Here is a 15782-nt window from a genome sequence, read left to right as displayed (position 1 = left end):
CTGCTGTTGTTGTCTCTGTACTAATTAATGAGGAACCACTTGGAGGATGTCATCGTTTTTCTGGACATTTCACTGGGGTGTTCACTGGTATATTGATCTGTGCTCCCTTTAGCTGTCCTGGCAGATACTGAGGTATCCACGGATGTTGCAGATTCTTCATGAGCATGGGTTGTGGTAAGAGTCTGTTCTGTTTTATGAGGTACTGATGTTGGTTTCGCTGTGCTGCTGAGTAATACATCTGGGGTAACAGCACTTTTTGAAACATCTCTTGTTTCAGATGTGTATGATGCTGACAATAAAGGTGACTTTGTACTTAGTGTTGTATAATCTGCTGTTGTCTTTTCAGTCACATCAGAGGGTGTGTGCCCTGAGGTTTCTGCCGTTGGGACAATGAGAGGGGCAGTTGTCTCAAGTTCACTATGTGATCCATTGGTTGACGTGACAGACTCTGCCACTGTAGATTTTTGATCCAACTCTTCATACTCATCATGTGGAATAGTAGATGATGACATGGATGGAGTAATTGGAGTTCCTGTAAAAGGGTTTACAGGTTTACCCTCAGAGACTGAAGAAACTGAATGATCTTGTGCAGCAGAAGATAAGAGTGTGTCAGCTGTTTGAGGATCCTCTGTGGAAAGAAGTGACTGAGTTTCTGACGGGACCGGACTGTATTTAGCTGAAATTTCATATTCCACAGAGGTTGTCTGGACATACATAGTTTGTGTCTGGGAAGAAGAGCCTGTTCTATCTATGGTTGAAATGGTGGTTTTCCCAGTTCCTTGCGAAACAGACGGTAGAGGGGAGGATGTAGATTGTTCTGGTGCTCTTGAACTGCCCTCAAACAGATGTGTAGTAACAACATGTTCTGTTTCAGGAGACACAGGGGTTGATTTCACTTCACCATAGTCTGATGAAGCTGTGAAGACAGTTGTTTTTGAAGTCTCACTTTTGACAGATGTATCTGATGTTGGGATGGAAGGAGACCCTGTAAACAGTGTTGGGGATGCTGTGGCAACGGTCACAAATGTCTTGTCAGTAAAATCAGTAGAACCTTCTCCGGAACCTGCGGCCTCTGTGCTTATTAGGACTGCTATTGCTTCAGGAGACATCCTTGTCTCGTTAATGTGAACAGATGAAGATGTTCCTGTACCAACAGAGACTGTTGTGAATGTGTCTGGAGTTTGGTATCCTGTAGAGCTTTTCTCAACTGGAGAACTGGCAGAAGAACTTCCTGTTCTGGCTGTGACTGTGGAAAGTGAAGGTGTCATTGTTTGACCTGTTTGGATACTGTAAAGATCCTCAGGTGGATGGGCTGTTGTCTTCTCTGTGCTGAACAATGAGGACCCTGTAGGAGATGCAATGTGTATGCTAGATGTTTCCCTTGTGGGTTGACTTGTCCTCTCGTTGTCTGTTATTGGAGATGCTGAACCTTCCTCTGACACTGGCGACCTTTTCCTCGAAACCAACAGTGGTAAATGTCTGATGTGCTTTGGGGGACACTGATTTTGGTTCCTCTGTGCTGTGGAGTGCTGAAGAGGAAGTAATAGCTGTTTTTGAAGTATCAGTGATATCAGCTTTTCTTGATGTTGACACTGATGAAGACAGGATATTAAAAGCAGAGGAGCCAGTTGTATCTTTGGTGACAGGTGTTTCTGTAGACGTAGTGATGTTTTCATCAGAAATATCCTCCTCTGTGCTCACGAAGGTTGATGATGCTTCAGGGGATATTGTTGCTGTTGTTGTGTCAATGCTATACAGGGTTGAAGATGTACCGATGACAGTAACAGTGGATGCAAACTGTGCTGTACTTATGGTTCCAGAACTGCCCTCTTCTTCAGTAGTGAGAGGATATGCCCCTGCCTTTTCAGTAGTGAATGAAACTGAAGGGGTTATTCTCTCTTCAGTGGAATATGTATCAACTTGCTCTGCTGTTGTTGTCTCTGTACTAATTAATGAGGAACCACTTGGAGATGTCATCGTTTTTCTGGACATTTCACTGGGGTGTTCACTGGTATATTGATCTGTGCTCCCTTTAGCTGTCCTGGCAGATACTGAGGTATCCACGGATGTTGCAGATTCTTCATGAGCATGGGTTGTGGTAAGAGTCTGTTCTGTTTTATGAGGTACTGATGTTGGTTTCGCTGTGCTGCTGAGTAATACATCTGGGGTAACAGCACTTTTTGAAACATCTCTTGTTTCAGATGTGTATGATGCTGACAATAAAGGTGACTTTGTACTTAGTGTTGTATAATCTGCTGTTGTCTTTTCAGTCACATCAGAGGGTGTGTGCCCTGAGGTTTCTGCCGTTGGGACAATGAGAGGGGCAGTTGTCTCAAGTTCACTATGTGATCCATTGGTTGACGTGACAGACTCTGCCACTGTAGATTTTTGATCCAACTCTTCATACTCATCATGTGGAATAGTAGATGATGACATGGATGGAGTAATTGGAGTTCCTGTAAAAGGGTTTACAGGTTTACCCTCAGAGACTGAAGAAACTGAATGATCTTGTGCAGCAGAAGATAAGAGTGTGTCAGCTGTTTGAGGATCCTCTGTGGAAAGAAGTGACTGAGTTTCTGACGGGACCGGACTGTATTTAGCTGAAATTTCATATTCCACAGAGGTTGTCTGGACATACATAGTTTGTGTCTGGGAAGAAGAGCCTGTTCTATCTATGGTTGAAATGGTGGTTTTCCCAGTTCCTTGCGAAACAGACGGTAGAGGGGAGGATGTAGATTGTTCTGGTGCTCTTGAACTGCCCTCAAACAGATGTGTAGTAACAACATGTTCTGTTTCAGGAGACACAGGGGTTGATTTCACTTCACCATAGTCTGATGAAGCTGTGAAGACAGTTGTTTTTGAAGTCTCACTTTTGACAGATGTATCTGATGTTGGGATGGAAGGAGACCCTGTAAACAGTGTTGGGGATGCTGTGGCAACGGTCACAAATGTCTTGTCAGTAAAATCAGTAGAACCTTCTCCGGAACCTGCGGCCTCTGTGCTTATTAGGACTGCTATTGCTTCAGGAGACATCCTTGTCTCGTTAATGTGAACAGATGAAGATGTTCCTGTACCAACAGAGACTGTTGTGAATGTGTCTGGAGTTTGGTATCCTGTAGAGCTTTTCTCAACTGGAGAACTGGCAGAAGAACTTCCTGTTCTGGCTGTGACTGTGGAAAGTGAAGGTGTCATTGTTTGACCTGTTTGGATACTGTAAAGATCCTCAGGTGGATGGGCTGTTGTCTTCTCTGTGCTGAACAATGAGGACCCTGTAGGAGATGCAATGTGTATGCTAGATGTTTCCCTTGTGGGTTGACTTGTCCTCTCGTTGTCTGTTATTGGAGATGCTGAACCTTCCTCTGACACTGGCGACTTTTCCTCGAAACCAACAGTGGTAAATGTCTGATGTGCTTTGGGGGACACTGATTTTGGTTCCTCTGTGCTGTGGAGTGCTGAAGAGGAAGTAATAGCTGTTTTTGAAGTATCAGTGATATCAGCTTTTCTTGATGTTGACACTGATGAAGACAGGATATTAAAAGCAGAGGAGCCAGTTGTATCTTTGGTGACAGGTGTTTCTGTAGACGTAGTGATGTTTTCATCAGAAATATCCTCCTCTGTGCTCACGAAGGTTGATGATGCTTCAGGGGATATTGTTGCTGTTGTTGTGTCAATGCTATACAGGGTTGAAGATGTACCGATGACAGTAACAGTGGATGCAAACTGTGCTGTACTTATGGTTCCAGAACTGCCCTCTTCTTCAGTAGTGAGAGGATATGCCCCTGCCTTTTCAGTAGTGAATGAAACTGAAGGGGTTATTCTCTCTTCAGTGGAATATGTATCAACTTGCTCTGCTGTTGTTGTCTCTGTACTAATTAATGAGGAACCACTTGGAGATGTCATCGTTTTTCTGGACATTTCACTGGGGTGTTCACTGGTATATTGATCTGTGCTCCCTTTAGCTGTCCTGGCAGATACTGAGGTATCCACGGATGTTGCAGATTCTTCATGAGCATGGGTTGTGGTAAGAGTCTGTTCTGTTTTATGAGGTACTGATGTTGGTTTCGCTGTGCTGCTGAGTAATACATCTGGGGTAACAGCACTTTTTGAAACATCTCTTGTTTCAGATGTGTATGATGCTGACAATAAAGGTGACTTTGTACTTAGTGTTGTATAATCTGCTGTTGTCTTTTCAGTCACATCAGAGGGTGTGTGCCCTGAGGTTTCTGCCGTTGGGACAATGAGAGGGGCAGTTGTCTCAAGTTCACTATGTGATCCATTGGTTGACGTGACAGACTCTGCCACTGTAGATTTTTGATCCAACTCTTCATACTCATCATGTGGAATAGTAGATGATGACATGGATGGAGTAATTGGAGTTCCTGTAAAAGGGTTTACAGGTTTACCCTCAGAGACTGAAGAAACTGAATGATCTTGTGCAGCAGAAGATAAGAGTGTGTCAGCTGTTTGAGGATCCTCTGTGGAAAGAAGTGACTGAGTTTCTGACGGGACCGGACTGTATTTAGCTGAAATTTCATATTCCACAGAGGTTGTCTGGACATACATAGTTTGTGTCTGGGAAGAAGAGCCTGTTCTATCTATGGTTGAAATGGTGGTTTTCCCAGTTCCTTGCGAAACAGACGGTAGAGGGGAGGATGTAGATTGTTCTGGTGCTCTTGAACTGCCCTCAAACAGATGTGTAGTAACAACATGTTCTGTTTCAGGAGACACAGGGGTTGATTTCACTTCACCATAGTCTGATGAAGCTGTGAAGACAGTTGTTTTTGAAGTCTCACTTTTGACAGATGTATCTGATGTTGGGATGGAAGGAGACCCTGTAAACAGTGTTGGGGATGCTGTGGCAACGGTCACAAATGTCTTGTCAGTAAAATCAGTAGAACCTTCTCCGGAACCTGCGGCCTCTGTGCTTATTAGGACTGCTATTGCTTCAGGAGACATCCTTGTCTCGTTAATGTGAACAGATGAAGATGTTCCTGTACCAACAGAGACTGTTGTGAATGTGTCTGGAGTTTGGTATCCTGTAGAGCTTTTCTCAACTGGAGAACTGGCAGAAGAACTTCCTGTTCTGGCTGTGACTGTGGAAAGTGAAGGTGTCATTGTTTGACCTGTTTGGATACTGTAAAGATCCTCAGGTGGATGGGCTGTTGTCTTCTCTGTGCTGAACAATGAGGACCCTGTAGGAGATGCAATGTGTATGCTAGATGTTTCCCTTGTGGGTTGACTTGTCCTCTCGTTGTCTGTTATTGGAGATGCTGAACCTTCCTCTGACACTGGCGACTTTTCCTCGAAACCAACAGTGGTAAATGTCTGATGTGCTTTGGGGGACACTGATTTTGGTTCCTCTGTGCTGTGGAGTGCTGAAGAGGAAGTAATAGCTGTTTTTGAAGTATCAGTGATATCAGCTTTTCTTGATGTTGACACTGATGAAGACAGGATATTAAAAGCAGAGGAGCCAGTTGTATCTTTGGTGACAGGTGTTTCTGTAGACGTAGTGATGTTTTCATCAGAAATATCCTCCTCTGTGCTCACGAAGGTTGATGATGCTTCAGGGGATATTGTTGCTGTTGTTGTGTCAATGCTATACAGGGTTGAAGATGTACCGATGACAGTAACAGTGGATGCAAACTGTGCTGTACTTATGGTTCCAGAACTGCCCTCTTCTTCAGTAGTGAGAGGATATGCCCCTGCCTTTTCAGTAGTGAATGAAACTGAAGGGGTTATTTTCTCTTCAGTGGAATATGTATCAACTTGCTCTGCTGTTGTTGTCTCTGTACTAATTAATGAGGAACCACTTGGAGATGTCATCGTTTTTCTGGACATTTCACTGGGGTGTTCACTGGTATATTGATCTGTGCTCCCTTTAGCTGTCCTGGCAGATACTGAGGTATCCACGGATGTTGCAGATTCTTCATGAGCATGGGTTGTGGTAAGAGTCTGTTCTGTTTTATGAGGTACTGATGTTGGTTTCGCTGTGCTGCTGAGTAATACATCTGGGGTAACAGCACTTTTTGAAACATCTCTTGTTTCAGATGTGTATGATGCTGACAATAAAGGTGACTTTGTACTTAGTGTTGTATAATCTGCTGTTGTCTTTTCAGTCACATCAGAGGGTGTTTGCCCTGAGGTTTCTGCCGTTGGGACAATGAGAGGGGCAGTTGTCTCAAGTTCACTATGTGATCCATTGGTTGACGTGACAGACTCTGCCACTGTAGATTTTTGATCCAACTCTTCATACTCATCATGTGGAATAGTAGATGATGACATGGATGGAGTAATTGGAGTTCCTGTAAAAGGGTTTACAGGTTTACCCTCAGAGACTGAAGAAACTGAATGATCTTGTGCAGCAGAAGATAAGAGTGTGTCAGCTGTTTGAGGATCCTCTGTGGAAAGAAGTGACTGAGTTTCTGACGGGACCGGACTGTATTTAGCTGAAATTTCATATTCCACAGAGGTTGTCTGGACATACATAGTTTGTGTCTGGGAAGAAGAGCCTGTTCTATCTATGGTTGAAATGGTGGTTTTCCCAGTTCCTTGCGAAACAGACGGTAGAGGGGAGGATGTAGATTGTTCTGGTGCTCTTGAACTGCCCTCAAACAGATGTGTAGTAACAACATGTTCTGTTTCAGGAGACACAGGGGTTGATTTCACTTCACCATAGTCTGATGAAGCTGTGAAGACAGTTGTTTTTGAAGTCTCACTTTTGACAGATGTATCTGATGTTGGGATGGAAGGAGACCCTGTAAACAGTGTTGGGGATGCTGTGGCAACGGTCACAAATGTCTTGTCAGTAAAATCAGTAGAACCTTCTCCGGAACCTGCGGCCTCTGTGCTTATTAGGACTGCTATTGCTTCAGGAGACATCCTTGTCTCGTTAATGTGAACAGATGAAGATGTTCCTGTACCAACAGAGACTGTTGTGAATGTGTCTGGAGTTTGGTATCCTGTAGAGCTTTTCTCAACTGGAGAACTGGCAGAAGAACTTCCTGTTCTGGCTGTGACTGTGGAAAGTGAAGGTGTCATTGTTTGACCTGTTTGGATACTGTAAAGATCCTCAGGTGGATGGGCTGTTGTCTTCTCTGTGCTGAACAATGAGGACCCTGTAGGAGATGCAATGTGTATGCTAGATGTTTCCCTTGTGGGTTGACTTGTCCTCTCGTTGTCTGTTATTGGAGATGCTGAACCTTCCTCTGACACTGGCGACTTTTCCTCGAAACCAACAGTGGTAAATGTCTGATGTGCTTTGGGGGACACTGATTTTGGTTCCTCTGTGCTGTGGAGTGCTGAAGAGGAAGTAATAGCTGTTTTTGAAATATCAGTGATATCAGCTTTTCTTGATGTTGACACTGATGAAGACAGGATATTAAAAGCAGAGGAGCCAGTTGTATCTTTGGTGACAGGTGTTTCTGTAGACGTAGTGATGTTTTCATCAGAAATATCCTCCTCTGTGCTCACGAAGGTTGATGATGCTTCAGGGGATATTGTTGCTGTTGTTGTGTCAATGCTATACAGGGTTGAAGATGTACCGATGACAGTAACAGTGGATGCAAACTGTGCTGTACTTATGGTTCCAGAACTGCCCTCTTCTTCAGTAGTGAGAGGATATGCCCCTGCCTTTTCAGTAGTGAATGAAACTGAAGGGGTTATTCTCTCTTCAGTGGAATATGTATCAACTTGCTCTGCTGTTGTTGTCTCTGTACTAATTAATGAGGAACCACTTGGAGGTGTCATCGTTTTTCTGGACATTTCACTGGGGTGTTCACTGGTATATTGATCTGTGCTCCCTTTAGCTGTCCTGGCAGATACTGAGGTATCCACGGATGTTGCAGATTCTTCATGAGCATGGGTTGTGGTAAGAGTCTGTTCTGTTTTATGAGGTACTGATGTTGGTTTCGCTGTGCTGCTGAGTAATACATCTGGGGTAAGAGCACTTTTTGAAACATCTCTTGTTTCAGATGTGTATGATGCTGACAATAAAGGTGACTTTGTACTTAGTGTTGTATAATCTGCTGTTGTCTTTTCAGTCACATCAGAGGGTGTTTGCCCTGAGGTTTCTGCCGTTGGGACAATGAGAGGGGCAGTTGTCTCGAGTTCAATATGTGATCCATTGGTTGACTTGACAGACTCTGCCACTGCAGATTTTTGATCCAACTCTTCATACTCATCATGTGGAATAGTAGATGATGACACGGATGGAGTAATTGGAGTTCCTGTTAAAGGGTTTACAGGTTTACCCTCAGAGACTGGAGAAACTGAATGATCTTGTGCAGCAGAAGATAAGAGTGTGTCCGCTGTTTGAGGATCCTCTGTGGAAAGAAGTGACTGAGTTTCTGACGGGACCGGACTGTATTTAGCTGAAATTTCATATTCCACAGAGGTTGTCTGGACATACATAGTTTGTGTCTGGGAAGAAGAGCCTGTTCTATCTATGGTTGAAATGGTGGTTTTCCCAGTTCCTTGCGAAACAGACGGTAGAGGGGAGGATGTAGATTGTTCTGGTGCTCTTGAACTGCCCTCAAACAGATGTGTAGTAACAACATGTTCTGTTTCAGGAGACACAGGGGTTGATTTCACTTCACCATAGTCTGATGAAGCTGAGAAGACAGTTGTTTTTGAAGTCTCACTTTTTGCTGCTGTGGAATAATTGTCTTTCTCCGATATGACATAAGATTGTTCCTTTTTATCTGTAAAATAATGAATGGGGACAGTTGTCTGTTCTTTTGGGATACTGTAATACTTCTCATCCGGAAAGGGGGATATTTCTCTGCTGAACAATGAGGATCCTGCAGGAGATAATGTCGATGCAGCGTTCCTATCACCACTCTCAGGGGAAGAAGTAGATACAGTTTCTAATTTTGATTTTATAAAGTCTTTAGGAGCCTCTGTGGCAAATATAATTGTTGTTCCCTCTCTTTCTTTTCCTAGGTTTTTGTCTGTATACAGCTTAGTAGAAGAAATAACAGAGGATTTGTCCCCAGTTTGCACTATCTGAGTCACTGTTGAGTCATATTTGACATATATGGGTGTCCTCCCTGACTCGCCCATAAATCCAGATGTGGTGTTAATGGAAAGCCTTTTCATATCGGTCTCAGTTTGTGTTTCCGCAGTTGTTTTGGTGATAAGTGGTTCAGCTGGTGTGGCTCTAGGAACCAAGACAGTTGTATTTGTTCCAGCTAGGTCAGTTGTTTGTGTTACTTTTGAAACAGACTTGTCCTCCTCTGTGGTAGGTGGCTTGTTTGTTGAGTCTTTGTTTTGAAGGTGCTTTGTAGTCAGTTTATCCTCTTTGAGAGAACCATTTGACTCAGTTATGGTGGCTATAGTATGGCTATAGATTAACACACCAGGAACTTCAGTAGATGTTACTGTTGTTATATCTGTTTCTACAGATTTGATGGCACTAACATTCATTAGATCAGTCACATTAGAATCAAAGTATGTTGTTATTTTATCACTACTCCCAGGAGCTGTCACATTGAAGAAAATGTGGGTACCTCCGGTGTCTTTTCCGTCTTCCTTTATAAAGCTCATAGCCGGAATGATGGGCTGAGCTGTTTGCAGAACTCCTCTCAAAAGGACCGGCTCACCATCAGCTATTGATGGGATTGGAAGGTCTGGCACAAGTGGCACAGTTGGAGATTGGGAATCTTGCAACTGTACTTCCTGTTCAGCTGCATTAGAAAGGGAAAATAAGGACAAGTTTTAGAGCAAAACTTTGCAAAGGATTTGATTAAAAGAAGTTGAAGTATGAAAGACAATATGTATTCCATGTGGATTAGAGAGCCCATATATAATATTCATATGAAAGCCAAGCACAAGGACACTTTTAGAAAATGTAAAACAAAAATTTCTATTCAAAATATCACGTTATTGCTACCCCATTGTGGTAACTTTAGACTTTTGCATTGGAGTTGTAAAGTAAAGATTTAAGTAGTGTTACCGCTTAATGCTGGTATTTGGTTTGTTTCAGGGTTGAGCTGCTTATTCTTACATTGGCTAGTTATAATTTTGATTCTAAGAGCTGTAAGAAGTATGAACTAATTTATTTTTTCCCTGCTTTAATTTTGTAATAAAATGTAGCAAACATTGAGCATTCTGCCAGTTTCTAAGTTGAGGCAGTAGTTGTGAATCAGACTGAAAATTAGCGGATTTCATGATTTATCTGAATGTTAAAGTAATTTATTTATTGAAAATAAAATTGCTCAATAATATTAGAGACACTAAAGATTAGGGCGCTGGAGCACACATTACAAAAAGGCCCCACTTTGATGAATTGAGGGGTTTTCTTTTCATAAAAACACCACTTTTAAGACAGTAAGGATAGGTTTGTAAAATTCACATGGAGAATTTAAAAGATGCCACCAAAGAAGCAAATGACAAAGAAAGTTGATGAACAAACTCTGGAAGCTTCCAGGAGTGGCTTACTAAAAGAGCTAACAGCTAGTCCCTCACTAGAAAGTGCAGCTATTCTCTGTCTGTGGCAGTACGGCAGTAAAGTAGCAGAGTGTACATCCTGCTGACGGTGCTAACCAACCCTGACCCTGTGTGCTAAAAACCAAGATACACAACTACTGTGTTAAGACGCTCATTATGGAACTTGCAGCACAACAATCTCCCCTGGTGTACCAAGGCCAGCGCATCCATAGTTTTCTGGATTTGCTGGCTGAAATTATTAAAGAGCCTCCACCACTGTTCCCTCGAAGATGTGCGCATGCACAATCTCACAATGCATTTGGGTTCAGCGCACACGGCATGTCTATGCAACACAGAAAATAAAACCCAAGCAGAGCTGTAAATAAAATAATAATATTTTTTGCAATTCTGGTGAGTTGGTGTTCCACAGTCCCACCCTGTGTGTGCCAGGTGCTGATTGGAGTGCACCACTGATTGATGGATGGGGCAGACGCCTTTAAAGTTTTGGCTTTGGGCTTCTTTTTTTTCTAAAGTCACCTATAAATTCTGTGAGTCGCGGGTTGCAGTGTACTTTTGCGCATGTTTCTGAAAGTGAAGTCGCTTATTTGTTTAATCTGATTCAATCTGTATAATCTAATTGAACTTGACTTTGGAAAGTGCCTTGAGATGACATGTATCATGAACTGGCGCTATATAAATAAAATTTAATTGAATTGAATTGAATTGTTTGGGCTTTAAAATAAGTGACGATAAACAAGTTACAAAATAGACCCGATTCCACTGCCATGCTACAGACACTGTGAGTATATCCTTCCGCCTCTTCTCGTTCACACATTCCCATCACTAAATGCCTCATCACCAGCTGGAGCGCAGTTTATGGTTGCAAAACCTGCCGATAACTGCTGAAAGTAGATTATGCGGTGCAGATCCCCATTTTGAGCAGAGATTGGTTGTGGAGATGCGTTTTTACATGCTGATAACGTTGCAGCAACCCAACCCATAACCCATACTTTAATGCTTAGTAATATGTTGTCTCTGTATTTGACAAACTAAGTCTGAATCAAATTGCCAAATGTACCTTAGAGTTACAGAGTGTCAGCACATGAAAGAAGCTGTACAAAACAGTTCTCCTTCAAGGGTATTAAGCTCCTGCCCCAGTTGCAAACAAAGTGTAAGACACAAATAACCTGGAAATTATTGTTAGTGTGTACAGAAAGATCAGGATTAGATGTGTGTGTGTGAGAGAGAAATACATTTAATTTAATAAAATGAACAATAAAACTTGCATCTTCATTAAAATGTAAAATTTATTGATTTCTACATTAATCATGTCTGTCCTTCTTCAAGAGCCAAAAAAAGGTATTTTGGCATGAAAACACGTTTTTATTTACACATTCATTTACACATTGTGTAAACATCATGGAGTTATAATTAATGGTTTAGCTTCTTTGGAACAAACACATGAATTTGCGTGGCGCAGTGGCTGTGCCCAGGAACAAAAATCTCATTTAATTTTTTTTGGGGGTGACAATAAACAGCTAAATTGGAGGGAGCAAGTCCAGTGGGGGTGCACGTGGGGCAAAAAGCTCTCTCCCTTGCTCTTTCCTGCACCTTTGCAACTTTTCTTGTGGGGTTGAGGCCTCAGCATGTTGAATAATGTTATTAAAAGTAATAATAGTAATTTTAGCATTATTCTTTACTAGTGCATATTTTAGGTACCTGTTCAACCAGTAATGTCAACAATAGTATTAGGTGCAAGGTAGCAATGGTCAACCTTTATGATTACATCTAACATTAATTTGCATCCTCTAATTTTCACTATAGTCCATCAAAGTAGTTTCAGAAGAATCTGAAACTCAAAGTTCCAAAACCATAAAGGAAAAGCCCGCCTGAGTTGACTAGGCAAACCCTAAACCCAGTCATGCCAGAGCCCAGAGTGGCAGGAAAATGAGTGACGAGGCAGTGTGAGAATGAGTAATGAATAAGTGGGGAAAATATGCGAAAAAATATTATATAGAGTGAGAGAAAGAGAGCGCACTAAAAGGCTGGATCTGACATCAGATGGGCAAAGTGTGAAATATGTGCTACCGGGCAATTTTAATTCTGCATGCTAATACCAAGAAGCACAAAATAAATGGCTCATTTCTCTTTAATGAGGCTAAGAAACATGGATGTATGGGTGTCACTGCACCAAAACACGACACAAAACAAATAAATTAGCTAAAAATGCTCTTTTCTTTTGATAGGAGTTTAAGAGTATGTTATTCAAATAATTTCAGTTATTCAAAATTTTATGATGAAGTTGTTTAGCACACTTTTGCTGTTGCTTAAGTACAATGCCATAATAAATGAATACATTTGTAATATTCACAAGCAACCCCTTTTTTGCAATGTGGTGGGTTGCCCATTGGGCTTGTTTTTGTAGAACCGATAGCTTGTTCCTCTCACTACATCTGGCAACACTAGTAATTGTATATCTGCACCGGTCAAGTTCATGTTTGGGGACAAACAAACCAATGTAACAACAAAGGGATATGTTCTGCATTATAAATAACATTTTACATATAGGAGAGGTCTACACCCTTCAAAACACAGAGGCCTTATACTAAAATATAAAAGCAATCAATAAAGATATGTATCATTCTGACAAAGTCATTGTCTAAATTAATTATCAAAAAACATGATGCTGAGCAACAGCAGAAAAACTGATGGTCCATACGTCACCTAATTTGTGACATTTCTGACAAATGCTGTCAAATGTACAGGGCAAGATGGCCAAGTAAAAGAGAACTGTAGTTGTGAATAAATCTAACACTAAGGTCCTGCTTTCACTGAATTATTTATCAGAGGCCACCAGATGTACAAATTGCAATGAGTTGTGGGCAGTGGTGTCAAAAGTACACACATTTGTTACTTAAGTAGAAGTATAGATACTGCAGTTTAAAAACACTCTGGTAAAAGTTGAAGTATCAACTTGACCTCTTTACTCAAGTAAAAGTGAAAAAGTATGTGCTCCAAAAACTACTTAAAGTATAAAAGTATAAAGTAACCTTTAAAAAATGCCACTATATGAATTGAAAGCTTAATTTAAACACTGATTAGTTCTACATGTGGCCCAAGACATAACATATTCATTAACCCATTAGTCAATGACAAAGTCACTCAAGGAGCATGTTCTCTCTCAAACTTTATTGGAATTCAATTCCAAACAGAGATAATATTCAAGCCTGCAGAACTGCCAGAACATAAACGTGTGAGTTTCATCAAATACCTAAAGTAAACTATACCCTTTGGTGCAAAAACATTCTATGTAGTTTGTAGACAGAGAGAGAGAGAGAGAGAGAGAGAGAGAGAGAGAGAGAGAGAGAGAGAGAGAGAGCGAGAGAATAGCTATAGAATAGCTAACCAATGAGTGTTTGCGTTATATGACTCATCCAATTACACTAGTTCTCACTAGGTGTGGATGGCGCCAATGATCTGCATTGGATGCCGCACATTACGTGAAATAAATATTTATAAATATTAAACTGAAGCCAAGAGTAACGAGTAACGTTTGTTTTAAAAATGTAAGGAATAGAAAGTACAGATACTTGTGTGAAAATGTAATGAGTAGAAGTCAGAAGTAGGAAGAAAAATAAGTAATGGAGTAAAGTATAGATACCTAAAAAGTGTACTTAAGTACAGTAACGAAGTATTTGTACTTCGTTACTTGACACCTCTGGTTGTGGGTGGTTTGCAGGACCAAAGTGTAGATAGGAACTGGGGAGCATGATGTGAAGAACTATTTAATAACAACAAAGCTTAAAGTAAGGCACGAGGAGAACAGGGCATGAAGCACAGACGGAAAAGCAGGCAGTACAATGGAGGGAGTAATGAGGAAATATGGGGATGTTACTGGGAGCATCCAGCGGGTAACATTGAGGAATAGGAACAGGAATAATCTAGAATACACAGGGAACAGAATACAGGAAATAAGTATGAAACTAATCCTAAAGGAATGACCTAATAACCGAGCATTTAACAAATAATAATGAAAACTGAATATGGGCAAGAACAGACAGAGGTAAACAAACAACGAAGAAACTGTGAACACAAACATAAATGAATACCATGACCTTACACCTAAGGGTCATAAGACAAAAGAACAAATCCATTAATACACATGACTTTACAACTTCTTCCTCCTTCACTCTCCCTCTTTTACCCTCAGTCCCATCGCCTCATCTCTGTTTCCACAAATGACAGTGTAGAAAGATTATCAGTTTCAACAGAAAACACCTGCAGTCGCTCAGCCATGCTGGAAGACACCTGTTCCAAATGCAGGTCAAGCCTGGGAACTCAGACAATTTGGCGGCCTTACTGACCCACTTAAACACATACTTGTTGCACATCTAAACAAGCACACACATGTGTGAAAGAGACTCCTACAACGCTTTCCCCTGGTCTCTCTTCTTTTTGCACCATCAACCATCTCCAAAGTGTCCAGACACCCACCAACATATAAAAAGGGCCTAGTGACGTATTATGACCATAAAAGGAAAACACAATAAACCATCTATTAGTCTTCGAATAAAACAATATACGGCTAGCATCTGTCCTAATAGTCTTTACTTAGTCCTTTTTGAGCTTGAAAAAAACCTTGCACTGGGTACAAACACCAAACATAAACCGTGATACATATCAATGGACACAAACATTGTGCCAGCTGCCTACAGTATCACAGAACTATCAAAAACAAGATTTCGACAGCTGACAAAGCTACTGTGAGATCCAGTAGACCGTCTTGCAATGTCTTGCAGTAAAGTGACCGCTCGGCATGGTCAAAGACAAACCCGATTCACAGGGCTAAGGTAACCCTTAACCTCTTTCTTTTTGCCCCTCCACTAGGCGTTGCTGACTCACTTGGCTCCATCAGACATATTTACATAGACACCTCATTAAGCGCTGAATCACATGTCAACATTGTCATCATATTGGAGGTGGCATAGCGATTTGGAGGAGCTGCCTCATTCATGTGGTGCATGGAATTGTACCAACCAATTCACAGTACAAACCAGACATACTGGCATTACCTTTCACAGGTAAGAATGAACATATAGTAATGATTGTATTTATTAATTTTAACATCATTATAACATGAAATGTTTTTGGGCGAGCCCAAAACATTTGGGCTCCATTTCTAATTGTGTGCATTCGCAATATCGTACCTCCAGTCACTTGGTCTTGTTATTGTAAACATAGAGAAAAGCAGTTCATTTAATAACAAATACAGCAAAAATAAAGTGTAAAACAACTAAATAAAATATAATATAGTAATTCTATATTATATTATATTATATATATATATATATATATAT

At 41.2% G+C, this 15782-nt stretch overlaps 1 protein-coding gene across 1 annotated transcript; it reads right to left on the bottom strand.

Annotated features, from left to right (window-relative positions):
* Window positions 1-1299: 1299 nt before the first annotated feature.
* Window positions 1300-8310, bottom strand: LOC118564783 (mucin-5AC-like). The gene is made up of 4 exons (XM_036143854.1): window positions 7542-8310; window positions 5619-6101; window positions 2372-4178; window positions 1300-1345 (listed from the first exon to the last, which is right to left on the bottom strand). Exons 1-4 carry the CDS (start codon window positions 7759-7761, stop codon window positions 1300-1302), a joined length of 2556 nt encoding a protein of 851 aa, XP_035999747.1. The 5' UTR covers window positions 7762-8310.
* Window positions 8311-15782: the final 7472 nt, after the last annotated feature.

This window comes from Fundulus heteroclitus, chromosome 12 (genome assembly GCF_011125445.2).
Source record: "Fundulus heteroclitus isolate FHET01 chromosome 12, MU-UCD_Fhet_4.1, whole genome shotgun sequence".
In the NCBI taxonomy this organism is placed as follows: domain Eukaryota; kingdom Metazoa; phylum Chordata; class Actinopteri; order Cyprinodontiformes; family Fundulidae; genus Fundulus; species Fundulus heteroclitus.
This window is presented reverse-complemented; position numbering and strand designations above follow the sequence as displayed.